A 16,588-nucleotide genomic window follows, 5' to 3' on the forward strand; every position below is an offset into this window, starting at 1 on the left:
CTGCTGGAGGACTCTGCTTCTTCCTCTATAACTCTCCCTATAATTTGGTTTTTATTATAGGGAGGATCCCGCGCTTTTCTGCTGGAGGACTCTGCTTCTTCCTCTATAACTCTCCCTATAATTTGGTTTTTATTATAGGGAGGATCCCGCGCTTTGTTTGGCTTGTTGGAGGAGTCGGTTTTGTCGTTGTTTTACTTCTGTTGCTGTTGATAATGATGAGGTAGGTGGGCATGAACCCCTTTTATACCAGAGGTGAAGGGGGGGGGGAGGGAAGGGGGATACTGCCCCTTTATTTGCCCCCTTGCTATCTGACACCTGCAGCCCCCAGGCCTGGACCTGTGATGTGGCAATGATGACTTATGCTGGGGGTCCTTATATCTGGCAGCCAATGGGAGCCTTTCCTAGTTTCTTCCATTCTCTGAAATACGTTGTTGGATTATTATGTCTAAACTAAGTTTAAGAATTTTCTGTTGATCCTGCCACAACTTCAGTGAGCTGATCACTTCCTGTGCTTTCTGCTCGTGTGCCACCCCCACTAATTGCATTGTTTCCAGTTTCTGTGAATGGACTACTCAACGCCTTCCCCTATGTTATATAAAAAAGGAGAGGGGAAGTTTTCTGTAGTCCTGACCTAAGGTGACAACGCTCTTTCATAGATATAATACAGTGAGTGTGGGTTGTCACCCCAGCACAGGAAATTTGTTACTGGCTGGATCACGAGATTAAAATAAATCCCATTTATATTGTCAGACTCACTTTAATCAAGGACATTTCCCGTTATAATGGTAGCTTTGCTGCTTGGCAATGGAGGTTTTGCTTGGCCCAGGAGCTTGCACTCTAATATTGTTTTCTAATTTCAGAAAGGGCGAGGTGCGGCTGCTGAAGCTGAAGGGCGGTTTGCTGAGGGCTCTTTTCCAGCCAGCGCCGGGGGCCCCCGCGGTGTCACAGCCCCCATCTGGCGAGCCTCTCCTGGCGGCACCCCAACCCGAGGCAGTGATCGTCAATGTGCCCCAACCAACCAACGAGGACTAAGCAGGGGACTGGAGGAGCGGAGTTCAGGTTTAGCCCCAGGCAGGGCCAATATGGCGGACTGTTCCAGCCAATAAGGCGAGGATGTTTGAAGTCGCCAAATGTCGCCACCGACTAAAGAACTTTTTCTTACACGAGAATAAAATTGTGGAGACTTTTCTAAGGAATGTTTCATCGGATGCTGCGCCGGCCCGGGGCCCCAAAATATCCAAACTATGAACTGCGGGGTGCCAACAAATCATCAATGGATGGGGGGCCGTGTTGTGCCCAGGAACCACAAAATGATCCCCAAATACCGGAGACCCCTTTAGTCATAATGCAACTTCCAGAAGATTCTACAACCCCATCGGGGGTAATAGAGGAAGAGAATGGGGTGGAGGAGCCCCGGGGGAATAAATGGACCTGGGGGGCAATCAGATGAGGAGTTACAAGGGTAAAATGTGACCTCTGTGTGTGGGGGGGGGCAGGGGGGGCAGTATGGTGAGAAGGAATGCACCAGGGCAAGAGGGAGGGCAATAAAGTGAAGGGTAACTTTGACAAGAGGATATGAAGGGAGGTAAGGATCCAGGGCAAGAAAGTGGCACACAAGGGCAAAAAAACAAGAAAAGGGCATATACCAGAGCAAGGGAGGGGGGTGATAGAAGGGGTAGCAGTATGGGGAAGTATTGGGGGTTTAACTGGTGAGGATGGAGGGGCATTAGAATGCCCTGGGGCAAAAATGGGGGAGCACAAAGATAATGTCAGGGCACAGGGATAATGGAGGTGCAAGATAAGGGGGCAGTAGATGGAAGGAAAAACAGACCTGGGGCAAAAGAAGGGGAGCACTGGGGTGGTAAAGAGGGAGCATAGGGTGCAAGTGGTCATTATTGGGGTAACTAAAAGGAAACACCGGGGTGCAGAATAAAGAGTAAGATGACGGAAGGGTAGCATTGGTGCAAAGGAGAGGGGCACTGGGGCAAAGAAAGGGAATACCTAATATATAGGAGGGGTGCAGGGGGCAGTAATGTACATGAGGGGGGCAATAGGGCAAATGTTGTGCTTGGCATGCAATGTGCACATAGTGTGCTGAGTGACAGGACGTGCGGGGCATCGTTTCCTGAAATCGATCGGTCTTCCCTTGTATTGGTTTCATTGTCATTCATCATCTGCAGGAAGTTATCAGCACGGAAGGTTTCTGAGATAAAATTGTATTGGGGAAGTGGGGGAGGGGAGGGGGGGTATGAGGGGTATTTTCTAATTTCCTGTCCAAAAAGAAATATTAGGGGTAACAATGGAACTTTGCAGAGAGTAAGAAGGAAGAACATGTATTTGTGGCTGCACGGCTTACAATGCCTCCATTGAACCTCTGCTGGCTACAAGTAGGTCAGGTTTGGTTCCGCCGGGCCCTCGGACGGTCACCTTGTTTTTTGGGTTACGGTCAGGAAATAACCAGAGCCTAAAGTTTACAAACCGCAACACCCGGCGCACTGCCGTTCACTCCTTCCTGTGCTGCAAGGAACATTTTCTATGGTGCAGACAAAGTGACAGTGACAACGAGAAAAATTCACTTACAGCTGTGGGCGTGAATGTTAAAGCGGAGATTGTCTCTGAGAAGATTTGCCGTCACTTCCTGTAGGGTCACCAGAGCAGGAAGTAAGGACAAATCTCCCCATTGGGGACACAAACACCAATGTGTACATTTTGGCTGACGTTCCATTTTAGGAGCCGTCAGCTGACATCGGTGGCTCGTGTATCATTCACCAGGAGAAAAGCCTGCAGATAGACCTAATGTATATATTGTAAATTGGACAATACCATCATGATGTAAATATTTCTGGAAGAATAATGTGATTATGATGACAATAAAATTGTTTTTAATTTTTTATGTGGCAGAAAAAAGGAACTTTATTAATCCCCATAAAATAATAATAAATGCTAAGTGGGCTGTGCTGATTCGTGGATTTGATCACATGACTTGGTTTATATAAACAAAGCCACCGACTGATTTGTGACGTTAGATTGCGGCGCCCCCTTATGGACGGCTTCTCATCAGCTGCATAAATCAGTGAATCCTCTGGGGAGACGTTGGCTTGGATGGATGGATGGATGGATGGATGAATGGATGGATGAATCTGGGAAACCGATATCTCCTGGTAAGTCCCGCCTCCGAGCTTTACATGACAGGGCCCCTTTTATTACTGATCTGAAATCAAATCACAATCTGCCATTGTTTGTGAGAAGTGTGAATTCCACAGAAATGAACAGATTGTTTCATTGAACAGACAGTTCTGCTTCTTTTAAGCCACAAGCAGAAGTCACAAAGAGGAAGAAACTCGTCAGGTTTATATTTAGACGCTGAAAATTCTTCTAGAATTCCCATTTCAGCTGCCGGAGAAATTGCTGACCAGGCCAAAGTGCTGTCAAACCAACGCCCCCATGGAAAACAACAAAAAATGAGGAAACTGGAGTGTAGAGAAACATCACAATTATTATGTATCACTATCATCATCTTCACTATCATCACAATTATTATGTATCACTATCATCATCTTTACTATCATCACAAATATTATGTATCACTATCATCATCTTCACTATCATCATCGTCATCACATATCATCACAATTATTATGTATCACTATCATCATCATTGCATATCATCAGCATCACTACCATCAACCTCATCCTCACTATCATCATAAGAGATCATCACAATCATTATACATCACTATCATCATTATCACTATCATTGTCGTCATAGCACATATCATCACAATCATAACAGACCATCACTATCATAGTGATAATGATAATGATGATAGTGATGTATAATGATTGTGATGGTCTGTTATGATTGTGATGATATGTGCTATGACGACAATGATAGTGATGATGATAATGATAGTGATAATGATAATGATCATCATCATCACTATCATTGTCGTCATAGCACATATCATCACAATCATTATGTATCACTATCATCATCATCACATATCACTAACATCCCAATCATACCAGATCATAACAATCATCACATATCTTTATCATCATAGTCATCATCACAATCATAACAGATCATCACAATCACTATGTATCATTATCATCACCATTACTGTCATCATCATCACAATCACTATGTATGATTAACATCATCATCCTCACACATCATCATCACAATTATCATCACATATCATCATCAGCTTATACCAGGCATGGGCAAACTACGGCCCCCGGGCTGTATACGGCCCAGTGGGGATGTTTCTCTGGCCCTTTGGGTGTTTTGTGGCTCTAGCCGGGCAGGACCCCGCCGGGGGGGGCGCACCGGCCAGGGCCGCAAAACACGTCCATGGATCTGAACCTGCAATGGGAGAGTGGGCGGGGTTATATCATCATGACGTTACGTTCAGGGGCGTCATGATGGCATAACTCTGCCCACTCCACCATCCACCCTGCCCCTCTGGCAAAAATTTTTTCAGATTGTGGCCCCTGAGTCAAAAAGTTTGCCCACCCCTGGCTTATACTATCATCACAATAATACCAGATTGTCGCAATCATAATGTATCATTATCATCATCATCACAAAATATCATTACAATCAATATGTATCATTATCATCACATATCATCATTGCATTTGGACAGATCAAGTGTTGCAAATTGAAATCTGCAAAATCAGGAAAAATACGCATCAGCTCAAATAATTTGGTAAATAATGAACATTCACTGTTTATCCTTCGACATCATCATCAAAATCATAACACATTATCACAATCATTATGTATCATCATAATCGTGTATCATCATTGCATAAAAACAGAAAAGGTGTAGCAAACTCAAATCTGCAAATATAGAAAAAAACACATCAGCTTCAATATTTTGGTGAATAATGAACATTCACCGTTTATCCTTTGTAGCCTAACACAGGAAGTGGTTTGGTGACACCTGAGACGTTATCCATCCCTTTGTATTGAAAACATTAGGTTGAGTATTTCTGAACCTGCCATGTCTTATCTGCTTAGATTCTTTTGCAGCTGGGACAGTCCCAGATGTGCAGCTGATGTTCACATATCATTTATAAAGTTATTCAGTAACACAGCATCGTTTTTATAAAACACCTGGGTGAGATGGTATCCATCCCAGTGCACTCAAAAATTAAAGTTCGGAAATTAACAAACCACTAAATGTTATCTACAGATACTCTGTATAAGTGGGGAAGCATCAGATGAGAAACAATATTTAAGAGGGGATTTAATTGAGAGCAAGATTTTATGACCACAATTAAATGGTATCCACCCCCATGTACTTAGAGTATTAAGTTCATATATCTTTATATGCTGTCTATAGTTTATTGCAGCTAGTACAGTCCTAGATGTGTAGTAGATGCTATAATATTGTAATTCAGTAATAATATTGTAATTCGGTAACACTGAAACAGTTTCATAAAGCACCTGGATCAGATCCTATTCACCCCTCTGCACTAAAGTATTAAATTTATATATTCATGAGCCATTATATATCGTAATTTATACTTCTATTATATATATATATATATATATATATATAAATATATATATATATACTTCTAATATAGCTGGAGTAAAAGATATGTAACATTACAGTTGAGATTTGTAACATTCAATTTGTAACAAAATTACATTTGATGAAGCACCATGGCCAAATGGTATATATCCTTGTGTACCTAACGTTTTATTTATACATGACCCCTTATATCTTTTTTACCCAATTCTTTTTCAGTTGGGACAGCCTGAGGTATAAAGGGAGAGATTCAGTAACACTTCAACAGCATATAACACAGTAACACTTCATAAATCACCCAGGTGAGATGTGATGCATCCCTGTGCACTGAAAGTATTAGGTTCAAATGTTCATGGGGCAGTCACAGATATATAGAGTAGAAGCTATAATATTGTTTAAAAATAGATTTAATAATACCTAAACAACATCAAGGTTCATGCAGCCCCGGGGTGAATTTTTTTATCAATCCCTGTGTACTAAAGCAATAAATTTACTTTTTTGATGAACCACCAAATCTTATCTACTTAGCCTCCAGTCTGGTAAATCATTGACAGTACAGAAAATGAGGGTACATCTCTCCAAAAGAGCTTGCTCAGGGTTCTAATCCTTTCACCAAAGCAAACAAAAATCTATACTTCAATCAATTTCTTAGCTTAGTATTGCATCTGACATGGTCCCCAAGTATAGCAGATGATGTAGCATCTTTTATTAGGGATTCGGTAATGTTTTGATAACAGTGACTTTGATCTAACACCTGGGTAAGAAGGTATCCACCCCCGAGTACTATAAGTATTAAGTCCAGTTATCCATGAAGCATTACATCACATCGTCTCCAACTTTCTTTCCCAGTCCCGGATGTGCAACAGATATTGTCCCATAATTTAAGATGAGATTTGGTAATGCTTCAATGTCAGTAACATTTCTCTAGCACCTGGGTGAGAAGGTATCCACCTCTGGATACTAAAGATATTATGTTTAGGTATCCATGACTTTCTTTCCCAGTCCCAGATGTGCAGCAGATGTTGAATCATTATTTAAAAAGAGATTCAGTAATTGATCAATGAGAGGAATGTCTATCTAGCTCCTGGATGGGATATATTTGAGTGGGGACAGTCCCAGATGTGGAAATGAAAATTGGAAACCCTTAGAAAGCACCTGGTTGACTAGTTATCAATATTTAATATTTAAAGATTTAATAAAAGAGCTACTGTGCAGGCAGTGAGATTCGCATGCCATCTGTGCTCTTTCTTCCTATGTATGGCCATAGATGGATTCTCTGTTTCTAGGAAACATTTCTCACTTCCTCTGTACTTAATACTAACATGTTACATGACAGGGGGGTTTAACCTTTCCACCCTGAAGAGAACCTCCCTAAAGTTTCCCAAGCACCAGCGAGGACACTGTCCTATTGCTGTGCGATACAGCAGGGGAAGGAGCCTGACTTTGGTCATTTAAAGGAAATGAGATTAAATGTGGGGGCATTGCTAATTCCTCCTTCTGACAACGCTGGTCAATAATCTAGGGAGCAATTTACTTGGTATTAAATGTAACCAGGGTTGGATTTCCCAGGCTGTGAACTAGAATGCTTTTGTGGCAGCAGTATTGTTAGAATGGGACTGTTCAGACTGCAACCAATATGGCTCCCACCCATGACCTTCCACTATTATTATTACTAATTATTATTAATAATAAACAGGATTCATATAGCGCCAACATATTACGCAGCGCTGTACAAGAAATATGGGTTACAACTGTCAGGCAGTTATAGACAGTGACATATGAGGAGGGGAGGACCCTGCCCCGAGAAGCTTACAATCTATGGCCACCGTCACATATTTGTCTTTGGAGCACTAACTAGCTGGTCTAGAGAAGAAAAAAGTACAACCCTAAATTTTTTACTTTAAGATGTAAGAGAAAACACAACATTCCCCGCTAATAATGCTTTCATCTGCTTTTCACTCCAGAAGGACAGCACCATATTTGTTCAGCCATCATCAAGGGTCACCAATGTTTGAGACATTTAACCCTTAATGCTGCCTCTTACGGTGTAAAATGTCAGTCTGATCATTTGCAAGAGAGGAGACTGAGGAAATGCCTTATCATACCTGCAGTAAATTTATGACATCATTCCAGCCTAGACCAAGCCACTGATTGGATACCTTTATAATAGGTGGATGTCTCTGATAAGGTATACTGTTCCTGCATGTTGTTATATGTCTGAATTTTATTCATAGAGACCTGTAAAAGTACTTAAAGGGCCACTGTAAGAACATTTGCTAAATGTTCCTACAGTACAGAAGCCAAAAACTCTTTTTTGTGGTTGATCACTGCAGTGAATGGTTTAGGATTCTGGAGGGTAAGACATTCTGGGACTTGTAGTCCTATAGTGCTTTGGTGTAATAATCAGGTGGACACACAGGTGGTATTTGTACAATCATTTATTTGCTAGTGTACATATATAATACAAGCGAATATATTCTCTATGGAGCCCTGCAATGGAGATTTAGGAGGAAAGCTTTGTATATTGCGCCATCTGGTGGCCATACAAGTGAATTACAACCTCCTATGCATTACATTCACAAAATCATCTACAGTATTTGGGAATTTATTTATTTAGTCCTTGTACCTATATTTTCTTCAATCAGAGGGTCAATCTCTTACATATCCCAAACAATAATTTCCCCATGGGGGATATTTATAAAGCTGTGAATCTGACATTCACCAAACATTCTCTGCGGGTGAATCTGTCAGGTGGATGTGTTTTTTATTGACTGATTTAGCACCTATAAATGTCTGGTGAAAATCACATTCACTGCTTTATACATATGCCCCTTCTAGGTCACATACTAATACAGACTGAGGTTCTTTGATGAGGACCTGTCATCACAACATGCTGATTCTTTGTAACGCCATTTCGGGCCGTCACCAATTTCTAAACTTTCTGTGGCATTCATTGGTTCTTATCAAGGTGAAGTCTCTTGGATTTTGTTTTTTTTTTTGGTCCATTGTTGGCCAATAGGAAGTCCAGCATCTGAAGGACAGAACTGGGTAGCATTGACCGAAGGGCGGCCATATTGTTCTTGGACTTTGGGCTTGGCAGGAGTCACAGTTGGAGGTGCAGGTCTCCGAGATCCATAAATCAGACATAGAGAGAAGGGGCGCTGATTGGCGCCCTGGGTTTTGGCAAGTAGGAGTGAGGGTGACAGCTGAGAGGTAAAAAGGGGGTCTTTGCATCATTGGGGCCCCAAAGGTTTCAGTGCACCCGGGGAACGGGGTATAGCAGGCTCATATGCTCGGCCCCCTTGAAGGGTAACTTTTGGCTGGAGTAGTAGTGGACGACCTCCGGGATGCTGCAGAAAACCCCGCTGGTCTGGTTCAGGGTGAACTTGTTGTCCTTGGTTTGTGCCACGATGATGTGAACGCAGCCTTGGCTGGTCCTGCAGGGAGAAAAGTTTAAAGTAATGAAATAAGAGGACCTGTCAGAGGGCAATCATGGGAGAAGAGGCGGGTGGAGGTGGCAAAGCTTTTGTGGTTCATTCCCTGATGGTTGCATACCAACTGAAAGCTGCAATCAGGCTGGCAGTGGGAGTGGCTTTGTAGAATTGGAGGAGGAGGGGCTTATAGTAAGGAGGGAGCTCAGGGAGGGCATCAGTGGTGCCACAATCTCAGTTGCATTCTATACAATAGGTGGGGGGTGATGGAAATGGGTATAGAGGGCTTAGATGGGGAAGACTTTTGATCTGTACATTGTACTACTCACTTGAGAGCGATGGAGTATTTGCTGTTTCCGGATTCGCTGTTCCTCAGAAGGTAGCTGGCCTCACGACAGGACTGAAGCCTGCTCTCCGCCTCCGCCCGGGTCACCGAACCGTGATACCAACTGTGACCAAAAACAGAGCAACAGTCACCCAACAGTCCATGATTGTGACCAGCACTTCCCCTATTGGCCAGGTGAGATCCAACTCCAACCAAAAGCCGCCAACCTCCAATGGATGAGAAGACCAGAAGAAGGTTCCTCCATTAAATGATCTGATTGAGAATATGGTGCCCAGGGCATTTCAGGGCATTATTAATCAGCAAGGTAATATAGTTTACCCTTCTTATTTTACAGCCCTGATTAAGCCTGATAATGCCCTGAAACGCGTCGGGTAACAGATAGGAGCCATTTGTCTTCTCATCCATTGGTGGTTTGTCCCTCCTGGTTGGAGCTGAACGCTCGCTCTTCCCGTTTGCATACAGTTTTTCACCCAGAATACAGTTTACAAACCATGGCATATCCCTGAATAGATGGGGTAATTACATTTTAAAAGTTAGATTGGAATAGTCTATGAGTTGATGAAGGTAATGACTGTCCTAGGTAATGATTGAAAGGTGGACAATAATACCAATGTTCACCTCTTACTACAGCTCCCTGCTAGGGACTATTATAAAGAAGATCATATTTATTAATAGAACAGGTAATAACTTTCGATCCTGCACCACTAGGGGGAGCTGATTGACTGACAGGTTAATATAAGAGAACAGAAGACATTCAGAGACTCATGATAATTAGGAAAATGTAGACGTTAGATTTCTCAACACATCTGGGATGGACTATGACAAATGAAGGGTCTCTACTCAAAACACCCCCTATCACCCCTTTATGGGGTAACCCAGATTTACCACCAGGCTTTACAACCTTCAGTGGCCGAGAAGGCCTTTATCAATGGTCTGACGGTAGAATTTGGTGGCATTTCAGGGCATTCATTACCAGTAATTTAATATAATTTAATCTTTTTTTACAGCCCTGACGAAGCCAAATGCCCTGAAATGCGTCGGGTAACAAGAGATGAGACATTTCATCACAAAAAGATTTTTATATGGCCTCTTTTATAAGGTGCACAAAAATATCAGAGTTCAGACTCCTTGAAGTCCCATATTTCCAAGTATCACAGATAAATCAAGGATTTTTTAGGCACAAGTTGTAAAAAAAATAAAAAAATATAACTTTTATTTTCAAACATTAAAAGTATAAGTGAAAAAATGCCTCACATGTTTCAAGAGTTCCAGTAATTCCAATACACAGGTGAATGTTTTATCTCAATACCCCTCTCCCCTCCCCCGGGGGAAACTCTTATATAAGCCTGCATGAGAATTGGAGGAATGGCAATGGGCAGCATGCAAGCTTTACATCTCTCTGATTGTGATTTATTGCGATGCAATCCAGTCCTAGACAGATTAGAACACATTCAGCCCTCGGTATCTCCTATATGTTTTATGTGGTCAGGGGGTGCTATGATTCATGTATAGTGGGAATACCCTGGGGCCCAAACTTACTGGAAAGAAGTCATTGCTTTGATATCCTTGGTATTAGACACCAGAGACTGTCTCCTATCATTTATTCTCCTGACAGCCAGATCCAAACTAGTTAGAGCCTGACTTGCCATGACCCGGTCCTTGGTGGGCATTACCCCCAAACTCTATTGGATTCATGTGAGTGATAATCTCACATACACAACCCAAACTAACCTACTAGTCTTTCATAATATTTGGAGATTCACTGTTAGCAGATAGCGGTCATTGTATATCTCTATCTACTAATTGAGTGAAGACTGAAGCTCTATGATCTAGTGCAGGGGTGTCAAACTCTGGCCCGGGGGCCAAATCTGGCCCCCAACATCTTTTTTTGGCCCCCAAAGGAATCCTAAATATGAACTGCATCTGGCCCGCCGCTGCATTGAAATAGCGCCGCTACTACAATTCCCGGCATCACTCCCGTCTATAGACCAGTAGGCCCTCTGCCTATGTGTGGCCCGCATTGGACTGTTTTATAGATGCAAATAATGTCAGGAATTTTAGTAGCGGCGCTATTTCAATGAAGAGGGAGTTTCAGCGGCGGGCCACTCATAAGATTTAGCTCCACATTGGCCGCGTCTGGCATTTCCAGCACTCCCCCTCAGCTTTTCATTCCTACTCCACGGCATGGACTTGTATGGTTGGATTTTCATAGAAGAATATTATTATTATTATTGTTGTTAGCCTGTGCACTAAAGGTTACCACTGAAATTTAACTCAGAAGGGTACAAATAGAGAAAGAGGCAGAAGATTTTTTCATAAAAAAAATTAAAAAAAAAATGTATGCCCCTTTCTCTATTATAAGCTTGTTCCAGATCAAATGTGAAGCAAAATCTCTTTGTTCCGTATGAAAAGGTTTTAAATCTAATGAGAAGGAAATAAGTTTTCAATAAATTTCAAGGTTGGCCTGCGACTTTGTCTAAGTTTTTAATGTTGGCCCTCTGTGTATCTGAGTTTGACACCCCTGATCTAGTGCATAGAAGTGGAGCAGGTTCCTCAGGGGTGGAGCATCTAGTCATCCAGCCTCCAGCAGGCGGAGCATATACTGCAGAGGTCTCCAATGATAAAGCTCCAAGTGACTAAAAGTCTAAATATTTATGCTATGAGGACAACACAAGATGGAGAGCTCACCTCTGCTTCTCCAGTGGGACGGTCGGGTCCACCTTGTCCGTCTGCTCGGCCTGAGGCTGCTTCAAGACTTTGGCCGTCCAACTTTTCTGGCGCTGGTGCAATCGGCCTCCTTCTTCCTTGGCCTGCGAGCGCTCACTGTTCTCAAATTGCACTGCAGAACAAAGTCATGCCAAACAACAAGATGAAGCCAAATGCCTTTATTGCCGGATATATAAAGGTAAAGGTGAGTAAGCCCCTCCCCCTTGCTCACCTGAGAGGGCCCTCACTATGTGCTCCTTCTTCCACTCCCAGGGCTGCTCGTACTCCCCGGCCGGCCTCTCGTCATTCTCAGGTCGTGTCCCATCTGCCACCCGCTGCACCTTCTTCTCCTCTCCGTCTTGCTCATTGTCGGGGGGCTCATAGGGAGTGTCGTACAGCTGGGGGGGCTTGGTGAGGAGCTCCTGGGACCCCTGTCTCTTGGCCTCCGCCTTGCCCTCGCTCGGGGACGTCAGTTCCATGAGGAGCAGCTCGGTGATCAGTTGGTCTTTGGACCCTCGGCGGCGAATTTCTGAAAGACAGAGAGGACGACATAACAGGTGAACATGGCTGAACAGCCCCCACCATGAAAATTAATAATAATTTAGTTTTAGATGCCCCAGGACCAAAGAAGGTAGAACATGTGACTGCATGAGAGGAGCTTAATAGGGCTCCTCATGGGCAGGCTCAGCTCACATCCTCAAAAAAAGGCCTTTAGAGAGATTTGACATCACTTCCTGTTCCAGTGACCACCCAGGGGATGAGGAGTAAATCTCCAGAGTGAAGACCTGTGATCATTAATTTCTTGTATCCCTATAGCGGCAACATATACCACAGCACTGTACAGAGACCATAGCCGTATTACTAACTGTACCACCTAGCTCCCTATATATTGTCCCCGCTATAGCCTGAAGTATTTTTAGGGGGAACCCATTTACCCCATCAGTATGTTTTAGGATGTGTCCCATAATACAAACTCCATGCAGATAGGGTTCTGGCCCCGAAGAGAACCTGGGAATCCCAATTGGAGAACAAAATGAAATGCGTTAATGCACCAAAATGGCCATTGCTGACCTCTAATTCTGCGCTTTGCCCAGCCAAGATGCCCACCATGCAGGGAATATCTGTATTTGACTCTCTAATCTGCATTTCAGGACATTGATATAAAAAATATTGAAGCCAGGGGATCAGCATGCCGTTTTCAAAGCCAGGCGATTCAAGGGGTATTTTGAGAAGGAAGCCAGCCATGGCCGCCATATTTGTCTCAGGATTGGTTTGCCCTAAATTTCCATGTGAGAAATAGGAAAAGGGCACCACTGAGGATGCTAAATTCCCATCTGTCATGCCGAACCTCTGGCTCTTGTAGCAAGCATGTAGCCAGGGAAAGTTGCTAATCTTCACACCCAGGTCATGGAATAAATTGGTGAATCTGGCGGTGGTGGGGAGATGCCATGTTGGGGCTTGGTGGGGGTTTAGCGCTTTGCCCCGCACAATGCTCTGACACCTGGCGGTCCCATTCTCCCAGTGTGGTCCCATTCCCCCAGTGCTATAATAACTGGGCCCATTCTGTTTCACCGCCAAGGCGTCCTTCCTGTGAATGGGACGAGCGGTCCAGCAGAGGAAGCTGCGCTGAGAGCCAGGAAGCCGACACGGGAAGTCACACCCAGGAGCCGGAGAGAAAAGGGGGACGGAGCTTGGACGAGACCCCCAATACGAGGGGACCGCAATGACCGTGTAATATTATACAAATGTAAATCCATTACCGATATTAAATCTGCCACATAACCAGGGACCGGCATGACGGCCAGGCAACCGCTATTGGTGACTACCAAACCCCCCCCACCTGGATTGTCTCCATATCTCCCAAAAGATACCACCCATGTAATAATGTGCATTGCTGATTTCCAATTGGTTGGACTTTTTAATTGCAAACTGAAAAACCAAAGTTTAAATAATTTTGACAGCCGAATAAAAAAATGTTGGTAAAAAAATTCTTGACAATTGTACATAAAAATTGGGGAAAAATTTGGGAAAATTCCCAAAGTTGGCGATCAAACCGAATTTATGGTCAGCAACCAGCCAAAAAAATGAAGATGGATAACATTGGAGCGCTTTGGTGTTTTTCAAATTGGTAACTGTTGGGGGACTACAAGTCCCAGCAAGCCACCAAGGAATGTCTGCAGTGCCAGGCTGAGTCAGGGACTGCGGCACAAAATGTCCCAAAGCCTGGTGAGTCCACTCCCAGGGACAAAGGAGGGGGTAGACAGGAACTTGCATTTCCTGCTGCAGCGCTGAGATAAGGGACGAGGTTTGGGAACAGCGCACATAGTCACAGCTCCAACTGGAAGGTCGCGAACTTCAACCTTGTGCCCCCCCACCTACCCCACCCCCAGCGAGATATGGGAACCAACTTCATAATGGGGCAATAAGGAGACAATAGTTCTGTGGCTGTGAAGGGGTTAATAGAAGTCCTGAAATGTTTCCTTCCTGAAATCCTGATTATTTTCCTTTGCTGGCGGAAAAAGAGAGAAGTGGGAAGGGAGGGGGGCGTACTGAATGGTGGACGCCATATATTGGCAAAAAATGTCGGAATGGGAATGCGTCTGCCACTTACCTGTTATCATCTGCTGCGCGTCATATGGTTCCATGTAGCCGTCATTTTCACCCTCCCTCTCGGCGTCGCGTTGGACTTTGGTGCGTTTGGCATCGTAGGGGTCCGCGTAGTCCTCTAAGATGATGATCTGGGGGGGAAAACAGGAATGGGGTCACATGGGGCAAATGATGTGGTTATGTTACTGAATCAGGACAAGGGACAGGTGCACTTTAATTAGGAGGCCCATAATTAAAAACCCTAGAAATATATAAATATTTGGCCTCCACCCTCAAAAAAAAAATATGGCACAAATAAAAAAAAGTTTGCTTTTAGGTAAAGGTGAAAGCAGGCAATTATATTAAAAAGATAGCTATGTCATGACCTGTCCACTAGGGGTGCTGTTCCATTCACCATACACAACCTGAGTAAATTACGTCTATTGGTTTCAGAACCCCAAGAGCTTCCCTTGTTCTCCAAACCATGAACTTACCGTTTCCTCCTTGATCCCTTTCTCCGGCTCTTGCCCCTGCTCGTTGACCTCTTGGAAATTCCTCCCATTCTTCTCTTGCAGGTTGGGGTCCACCTTGATCAGACGGTTGATATAAGTGTTGTGGCCCTTGGAGGTCTGAAAAGCGCTGATGTCATCCCTGGAGTTTTTACGGCTCTTGCCTGAAAGAAAGCTCTGGAAACTTTCCCGTGACAGGCGGCTCTCCTTCAGACCTTTGCCCTGCCCATCCGATGAGGAGTTCTTGCGGTTCTTCACCGAGGAACCGGCCGAATCAGGGGCTGAGTTCTTATGAGAGGCTCCAACTTTCGGGAGGGTTCTGGCCCCTGGGAGCCCAGGCTTGGCTCTGTCTGATACATTCTTCAGTGACAATGGAAGCTCCTTAAACCACTTGGCCATGACCGGAGATGCCAGGCGAAAGTAATGTTCTTTAAGGCCAAGGGCCGCTGGGGCCCCAAGTCGCTGATCGGCACTATCCGGGAGTCCCCAGGATCCAGTGACCGATCTCCGCCTCTGTGGGCCCCACCGCTGCCAGCGTCTTTTGAGTTATTTTTGTGGTAGGGTCAGGAGCTTTTGATGAAGGTGGCTGTCCCAGCCTGGTTGTCCACACGAGGGCCAAACCCACGATGTCCCTCACCGGGCGTATTTTGAGTCCTTTGTGGGTCTTTGGTGGAGGAGATGGAAGGGTGGGGCAAGACTTAGGGGCTCTCCGTTGGCACTGGACCAAGGAGACCCAGTCAATGGTGACCCAATGGCCTCCTAAGGTTCTGGTGATGGTCTTCAGCTAGGCATGAAGTGCTCCTGCCTGGAGGTCAGAGGACTTTCAGCCGTCTCCAGCGGTCCCAGAAGAGGAATTGGAGCAATGGGTCTCCAGGCTGTCAGATTTGAGAGAGGTGAACAATAGCCGGACTGGCAGCTCAGAAAAACAGATATTTGTGTGATTACAACTCACGCCAGAGCTCTGTACAAAACAGTCTCTCCCAGGGGAAGGAAGTCCATTTCCTTGATGGTTCAATGGAAGGCGGACGCTTGTTATGTTCTCTGGAAAAAAAAGGCTCAAAAGTGCTCTCTGGAAATCTGTTTAGACTGCCAGGCTCTGTTTCTAGGAATTCAACAAGAGCACTCTCATATGAAGTGACAGAGACTGTCACTCCTGTACACTTCTATCTCTGCTTCTCCTCATTTATGTCTCTGCACATATATCATTACCAAGGAGAGGTCTCTGCACCAGCAGGAGATGTCTCTGTTTCTCTGTGTCCTCTTTATCTTTGTCTCTGCACTTTTATCAATACCAAGAAGAGGTCTTGCCATCAGCAGGAGCTGTCTCTGCTTCTCTGTGTCCCCAATATCTCTGTCTCTGCACATATATCATTACCAAGGAGAGGTCTCTGCACCAGCAGGAGATGTCTCTGCTTCCTTGTGTACCCTATATCTTTGTCTCTGCACATATATCATTACCAAGAA

At 44.3% G+C, this 16,588-nt stretch overlaps 2 protein-coding genes across 2 annotated transcripts in view; one reads left to right on the plus strand and one right to left on the minus strand.

The window, feature by feature from the left end:
- Window positions 1-2,891, plus strand: part of IL6R (interleukin 6 receptor) — a 9,788-nt gene extending 6,897 nt beyond the window's left edge. The window contains exons 9-10 of the mRNA XM_072428657.1: window positions 61-220; window positions 861-2,891. Coding sequence (XP_072284758.1) covers window positions 61-220; window positions 861-1,032 — 332 coding nt within the window. The 3' untranslated portion in view covers window positions 1,033-2,891. The remainder of the gene's footprint in view (window positions 1-60; window positions 221-860) is intronic.
- Window positions 2,892-7,969: 5,078 nt separating this feature from the next.
- SHE (Src homology 2 domain containing E) lies at window positions 7,970-16,093 on the minus strand. The gene is made up of 6 exons (XM_072427956.1): window positions 15,110-16,093; window positions 14,641-14,767; window positions 12,262-12,558; window positions 12,012-12,162; window positions 9,307-9,426; window positions 7,970-8,983 (listed from the first exon to the last, which is right to left on the minus strand). Exons 1-6 carry the CDS (start codon window positions 15,521-15,523, stop codon window positions 8,800-8,802), a joined length of 1,293 nt encoding a protein of 430 aa, XP_072284057.1. The 5' UTR covers window positions 15,524-16,093; the 3' UTR covers window positions 7,970-8,799.
- Window positions 16,094-16,588: the final 495 nt, after the last annotated feature.

Source organism: Pyxicephalus adspersus, chromosome 12, assembly GCF_032062135.1.
Source record: "Pyxicephalus adspersus chromosome 12, UCB_Pads_2.0, whole genome shotgun sequence".
Lineage (NCBI taxonomy): Eukaryota > Metazoa > Chordata > Amphibia > Anura > Pyxicephalidae > Pyxicephalus > Pyxicephalus adspersus.